Genomic DNA, 7,760 nt, shown 5'->3' on the forward strand with positions numbered 1-7,760 from the left:
ATGGGATTGCCCATGGATATCTGGAGTGGTATGTATCACTGATCAACATGACTACCAAAACAAAGAAAGAACTACCACAGTAATTTACATCATTATTTTTCTTTGAGATCGATAAGTTACTACGATTGAATATTCAAGCTAAGTTGAATCTTGAGGCTGCTTCTTGCTTAGCTACCACATGATTTGTTCTTGACTTCAGCACTTCTTCAAGAATGATCAAAGAATCTGAGACCTCGGCCTTGTATACGTAAAACTTAGTCATTACTAGAAAGAAAATGAAGTTCAACAAATTGAGAACCGCAAAAAATGCATAATAGTAGTCGAGATGAGAGGCGTTGAGGTTGTTGAGAATCCAGCCTTTGTGACCATTCCTTTTGGTGAGATGAGAAACCGTCGACAAAAGAAAGCTACTGAGGAAACTCCCAATTCCTAAACTTGTCATGGAATAAGAAGTCCCAAGACTCTTCATGCTTTCCGGTGCTTGATCGTAGAAAAACTCAATCTTGGCTACCTCTAGAAATGCATCCGCCATTCCCATCAACGAAAACTGAGGAAGGAGAACGAAAATTGACAAAGGTATTTGCTTCCCACTCGCAACCACACCATGATCTTTTGCAACTCTTAGCCTATACCTATCGGTTAAGGAAGCTACCACCATGATAATAATATGGATGACCATGCCTGTTCCCATTCTTTGGAGGAGGGTGATCCCTCTTGGGTTCTTGGTCCACTTTGCCATTATTCGAACAAAGAAGCGGTCGTAAAGCACAACTGATATAAGCATGGATATGGTCACAAATCCGGCTAAGCTGGCTGGTGGGATTTCAAAGCTGCCGATCTTTCTCTCCAAAGTTGTTCCTTGCTTAACAAATAGTGTACTAATCTGTGCAATCATTGTGCTTGGGACAAAGGTTGCTATCAAGATGGGTATCATTCGTAGTATCTGTTTAGTTTCTTCAACTGCAGTTACCGTGCATAAAATCCACGGAGAAGTTGCTCCTGTTCTAACACAAGCTTTGTTTAAGAACCTGTACAACCAATTAACTAATGTTTAGAAATATGAGGTAATTTAACGTAAACGTGTCATTGTGAGACTAGCGCACATGGTAGAGCCGTAGAGGTGCAAACCTCTTGGATTTGGGTTCAATCATAGGAAAGGGTAAATTTGGTGTAATTTAGGAGTAACTAGGGGTATAAATAATATTTGTCATTAACAAATGAATAAATAAAAATGAAGTAAACATAAATAGTAATCCAACCTGAGTGTGGGAGTAGAATCGATCCTGTATTTCCCTTTCTTAGCATACTCGGTCAAGTCAAGTTCATAGAGCTCTTTGGGATCACTCGGAATGGGTGTCTTCCATTTCCTTAGGGCAGCAAGAATGACCCTAGCCATCTTGGTGAAGGGGCTACCGGTAGGAACTTTATGCCTATAATAAGGCGTCCCGGCCAAAAAGATCAAGATAGATATGAGGAGGCCGAGTGTGGGGAGGCCATAACCAAGGGTCCATCCGACATTGTCTTGTATGTAGACGAGAACTGTGTTGGCAAAGAGGGTACCAAAGAAGATGCTGAACATCCACCAGTTGAAAAAGGAGAGTTTTTGGCCCTTTTCTTTTGGGTCAAAATCGTCAAATTGGTCCGCACCGATGGTTGAGATGTTAGGCTTGGTGCCACCGGTTCCAACAGCGAGTGTGTAGAGGGCGCCAAAGAAGACGCCTAATTGCAAGGTTGACGCTTCTTTGCAGTCGGTCCCAGAATTGCAACTGGGAGGCTTTAGCCCTGGTAGCGAAACCGCCAGTGTGAGTAAGGTCATTCCCTGTTTCAGGTTTGGCACACAAGTTCATCTTGTCAACAAATTAACTAAAGTATTTCCTATTGTCCAACCATATTGTTTGCTAGTTATAACATACAATTCTTTAACTCCTTAATTTCGTACTTAATATCACACGTACCAATTCCAAAAGATTTTGTAGATTTTTTTGAAAGAAATTATATCTCACCCAAGTCAATCTCAAGTAAACATGTAACTATATGAAGAGTGTCGAAAAGTTTTATCAAGTTACAGTTTTGAGCATCCATGAAAGAAATTCTTACTCCCCACCCCCACCCCCGCACGCTCGTGTGGCTAGTGGCCTAGTGCTTAACGAAGCTACATGTATTTACGTTTTCTTTTTATTTGTTAAAAAGCCCAAGAGATTATTTACTATTTACTAAGATATGATATTACCTGCTTATAGAAGATATTAAATATTTACACATATTTCAAATGAATGTGCATGTATCTTATTTCAGTCCATGTCCCGTAAATTATTTGCAAGTTGGCCGACACGCAGATTTCTTTAGTCAAGATTTCACACGAATAATAAATGTGTGAGCATTAATATAAACAGTTTGGAAGTGCTGGTTTTACTTTGAAGGTTAAAAGTCATATAATAAAGAACTATGGGATTTTTTTCTTCTAAACTAATATAATTTTTAAATATATAGCACGCATTTTTTTCCACAAAAGTATGGTATGACTCTAAATTCTTTAAACAATACTAATATCCCATATAATATATAACTTATTCTTTCTTTAACCAATTTTAACATTTACAAGTATATATGAATACACGAAATTGAAATAATTACCGAGAGGTAGATGGCTGCTGAGATGAGGAAAGTCCAATAACGGCCAAGGACGGCATCCGCAAAATAAGCGCCAAGAATGGGAGTCATCCAAATGGTACCTACCCAATTGGTCACGTTGTTTGACGAGGTTACCGTCCCTTGCCGGAGCTTCTTCGTTAGGTATATGACCAAGTTGGATGATATCCCATAATATGCCATCCTCTCAAACACTTCATACACTGCATATACAAGCACCCATCTAGATATTCATCTCTTTTCATTCTTAAACTAAAATCTAAACCTTATACATGTACATGGCTATGTTTTTTCGTTAAATCAATAACAAATTTAGAATTTAGTTGATTCATTTTTTGAGCAAAAACTTATGGAAAATACATTATGTAGCTACGTTGTTACATACATGACCCATGATCGGGGTTTGTAATTAAAGACGTACGGTTAAGGTTAATTAGAGACATTTAAGATAGGATACATTTGGGTGTTAACTTTGTGGTAGAGGCTTGGATTCCCTAAACTCTAGGTGACCTTTGCATGTATTTGTCTATACAATATATGTCTATATATATGTGGTATTATGATTCTATACATACGCGCGTTTTATTTTACTGTGTTACTCCCTCACTACTTTTGTTATTCGTTTTGGTAGCTCTCTAGGATTAGAAGTAATGTTTGTCTGCATCTCATCCAATAACTTTGCTATTTATGAGATATACTAGATACGATTATTGTATAATAATATTACAATTTAAAATTTTAATAATAAAGAATAATAATAATAATAATAATAAGCTAGGATGAGTTTAGTTTTGAGTAAAGACTTGGGTGTGAGGCGTGGGTGAGTGTGCATGACTTGCCAGTTTCCTACTTACTCATGCATATCATATTCTCTTGTTTAATAAAACCAATAAATTTGTCGATACTCTCTCTCAGTTCTTATCTCTTGCAACGACTTTAAGGCAAACAAAGTCATCTCTTAAATACATTTCCATGTTACTTCTTAATTGCCAACACCAAATAATGTTCAATTCCTCCATATGGAAATGGGTCCACGAATGTCAACTATAAGCATGGTCCATGATAGTACTATAAACATGTGGTGAGTAAACCAAAACGTACATGAATTACATCCAAGCAAACAAAGATATCCAAGAAAGATATATATCAGAGCTGGTTGAATATATAAATTGGTCCAAAAAGGTTGGAATGAAAAAAGTGTATATCCAAAAATAAAAATATAAATGTATGTTTGGCCTGAAAAGTGAAAAGATAACATATGTACGTACCAACAACGAATGAACAAGCTGTCCAGCCACCGCGTTTTGATCGAAGGACGGGGTTCCCTCGGAGATCCACCGTGCCGTCTTCGGTGTATCCTCGGCCACCACCGTTGCCGTTTTCCTCAACCTCCATCTCACCTTTTCTTCTCTCATTCAACATCATGTTCATGTTCATGTATCTTCAGTTAGTTAACTATTTAATCTAATATCCTCTTCTTTGATGTGCTCTCACATGTGAATATATATATACATCCAAACTATACCTTCGCTTTCGATATGTGGACCCAAACTCATCTTATTCAACTCACGCTTTGTAGTATCAATATAAGATATATATTCTTTTAATATACAATAATATAGTCGCAATCTTACAAAACTAAAACCAATAAATAATAGTTGAAGGAAAAGGTACATTTTAAAGAAAAAAAATATATATATAAATGTTACATTTAAAACCAATAAATAACAAGATTCATATGAATCTTTTGAATTAGCATATTTATACTTTCACATTTCTTCATTAATTATTCTAGTTTATATATAGGCTCTTTCTTTTAAACAAATATTTTTAAAATAATTCAAATCAATCACCCATACATTTGAGATAGTTTTCATTATAGAATATAGACTAGATGTATTTCAGATTGAAGTTCAATAGCGTATAAATTTCCATCCAAAACCAGCCTCATGATCTGGCATAAGCATTATTTGTGACTAAATCTAGCACTAAGGTGTCATAATATTAACGACTGATCATCAGTCATTAACATAAGTCACATAAAATTAATCCCATATTATTAGCAATTGATCAATCATTATGTTTAGAAACTAATGCCATAGGTTGATCTATAGCAACGGCGTCTAGAGCGACAACATTTAGGACCTTTAGTGGCTATTGTTAGGCGACGACCTTTCGATTTTCTTCTCATTCACACTATGTTTCTTTCTCTCTTGTAGGTTTAATCTCTCATAGTTTTGCAAATAAGAATACCCATACTCCCATTGTTGGATTTTATTGTATATGAACTTTTCAAAGAAACATAACGTGAATGAGAGGAAAAACAAAAATTTAAGATCACTCTATACTAGCACGAGCATGGACTGAAACTGTAATTTGGATGTAAAGAAGACTTTTCGAGTAAAATTAGGACTTTAAATAAAAAGTTCATGTTGACAATATGACTCGTCTTCCTTCTGGATGACAACGACTAATTAAGGTGATTATTTTTCAAATTACGTGACTGACTTTGGATTAACAAGTTTGTCTTAAGTCTTCCTAAGAATCCAATAAGCAATTGATGTATGTCAACAAGCTAGATTGTTTTTGCTTTTTATTTATATCAACTTTGAAAGTTAAATTGGAAACCGGGTACGTAATTTCTTATGGATATCACACGATCATATCCGGCCAAAAATTTATTTCCATCAAAGAATATATTGTAATAACCAAAATGGTAATCCATCTTTGTTGACTAAAGATAAATGTATAATTCTTAATTTCTAAATTACTAACGTAAGTAACCTTTATTTCCCCATGACCATTAATTACATTACATTAGCAAGGGAAAATTCATGCAGGTGAATAAGGAGCTAATTTAAAGTTTACATTAGATAAAAAGTATACAACAAATGTTAGGTATTTAATGTAATTGGATATATTTGTCGACCAATCTAAATCATAATATACATCCAACAAGTCATAATATACATCAAGCGTACAAGTCAGGAGATATGGGGTGCACGCTAGCTTGTTTGATCAGGCTCTTGGGTTCAAAATTCTCACACAGATCCGTATGAAGCTGTTGTCAATTAAATTACTAAGGCTTATCCGATTGAAATTTCGGGAGAACCACCGAAACATTTTATCCAAAAGTTTACTCATGACTCCCAGTCTCCCAAATTATCCAAGTGTTTTATCACGAATTTTCCCAACAGAAAACATTGAATTAGCATGAGTCGGTAGGTTGTTTTAACTTCTAAGCATTTACGGCATGAATTGGTTGTTAACCTACGGTCCACATGAATCACATGCATAATAAATTAACTGTGGTTTGAATAGCCAGAAAACTTGTTAATTACTGTCCTGCTTCCAATCATGTCAAGTGTGAACAATTCGTTCACATTTTTATTTTGATCGTTTTCAGAAGACTTTGAATATTACTTTGGGCCTATTATAAACTGTAAGTGTACACCTCAAGGGTTCTTAATAAATGGATCATTCACTATCCATCTTTATCAAGGTTGCTTGTAAATTATAACCCACGAAAGTTATTTAGTTTATTGTTGTTTATGATTATATAACGTAGAATATTGTTTATGTAACTATCAGATATAGTCATGAAAGCAACATTCAAAATATAAGCAAATAAAGCTTTATTATTATTTTCTGAAATTCAAGCTGGCAAATAATTACAAGGTATTTCTTTAATGGGTATTGTTGCGAATTACGATGGAACTAAGGGTGTAAGTTAGCTGAGCCGAGTGAAACCTTATAAAATCTCTTACACTTCTAGACAGCCGGAACCAGTAAACTAGTAATTCACACACTTCTAGACAGCCGGAACCAGTAAACTAGTAATTCACAAGTCCGACCGGCTCTAGTTTTATGACAGATCTAGTCTGTCGTTAATTCACAAGTCCATCCTAGATTTCTCATTTTTGTGGTGGTGGGTGGGGCCTACTATTGGAGGTTGAATTTAGGATCGTGTGGAGTCAAATTCATTTATGATGATATTTCAATCCATTTATGATGATATTTCAATCAACGACTGTGATGGACATGGACCAGCTATGTAATTAAGTTGACCCTACTTTTGTTGTTTCCGTTTAAGTTGATCGAAGACATTCTTGAATTATATATCTTAAATCCATAAGAAACTGGCTTGGATCCAGGAAATCCTGAAACCTATGATAACATATTTATTATCATGCCAAACATGAAAGTTTATGTATATATCTTTCAACAAGATGAATCCACCACTAGAGAATTCGCTTTCAATCACGAAAACTTCACATACGAAAGTGCCTGTCAAAATTTGCAACAAAAAGTTTAAACTCTATAAAAGTAGAAATTGATAGGAGAGGTTTTTTTTTCACCTATGGTGGGTTTCCTCTAAGGGTGGAATGGAGATGATTTGATGGATTAGTAGACTGTCAACGATCAAAATGGTTGTTGAAAAAAATTCTTAATGAGAACGCTATTCAGATTAATTATTACACGGTTCACAAAAATTATAAAAGTGGAAAATGCAGTTTAGAATATTTAAAGCTAGATAATCCGTTGGAGTTCAACAAATACTGAAAAACAATATAAACTTTCAAATTAGTCATTTTATAGCTATAAAGGCACTGTGAATCAAGATCATAGATTGAATACTCAAATAAGGTCCTGAGGTTGGTGTATTTGTTTATGAAGATGAATATTAAGCTGACAGTTATAATTTGTTTATTATGAAACCATGAAAAGCATTTTAGGTTTTCTAAATTCTGAAAATGAAGATGGATAAGGGTGTTTTAATCATTTTACACTACCTTTACAGAATAGAACTAACTACGTTAGCGAGTTGGAGAGATTAGCCGTATAAATGAACCCATAATCAAGATCCTATACTTTATACACCTTTTGGTCTTTTACCTATACAGTTCCGCTTGTAATCAATCGGACTTTCTTCAATAAATGTACGACTTAGTTTATTTTTCATAAGTAAGCAAATTGGTTTCAAGTTGACAGCTTAACATGTAGTCTACCCGGCAATCAATGTTCCTTACACATTAACGCTGACCATATATATTGTATTCATTTAATTTTAACATATTTTATTTTGTAATTTTTTGTTTTTTTGGAATGAC

The 7,760-nt window shown here is 34.7% G+C and overlaps 1 protein-coding gene across 1 annotated transcript; it reads right to left on the reverse strand.

Moving 5' to 3' along the window:
• LOC143622409 (protein NRT1/ PTR FAMILY 5.2-like) lies at positions 1-4,224 on the reverse strand. Its single transcript, XM_077093569.1, has 4 exons — positions 3,918-4,224; positions 2,635-2,852; positions 1,260-1,819; positions 1-1,028 (listed from the first exon to the last, which is right to left on the reverse strand). The coding sequence occupies exons 1-4, from the start codon at positions 4,084-4,086 to the stop codon at positions 134-136; spliced, it is 1,842 nt and encodes a 613-aa protein (XP_076949684.1). The 5' UTR covers positions 4,087-4,224; the 3' UTR covers positions 1-133.
• Between the last annotated feature and the right edge of the window lie 3,536 nt (positions 4,225-7,760).

Source organism: Bidens hawaiensis, unplaced genomic scaffold (genome assembly GCF_021521415.1).
Source record: "Bidens hawaiensis isolate Kalapana, Puna unplaced genomic scaffold, B.hawaiensis_p1.1 tig00003139_1, whole genome shotgun sequence".
Lineage (NCBI taxonomy): Eukaryota > Viridiplantae > Streptophyta > Magnoliopsida > Asterales > Asteraceae > Bidens > Bidens hawaiensis.

Coding starts and splice junctions, on each gene's coding strand:
- LOC143622409 (XM_077093569.1), bottom strand. CDS start 4,086: ATGAACATGAACATGATGTTGAATGAGAGAAGAAAAGGTGAGATGGAG. Junction 1,820..2,634: donor CAGCAGCCATCTACCTCTCG/GTAATTATTTCA, acceptor AACCTGAAACAG/GGAATGACCTTACTCACACT. Junction 1,029..1,259: donor GATTCTACTCCCACACTCAG/GTTGGATTACTA, acceptor TTGGTTGTACAG/GTTCTTAAACAAAGCTTGTG.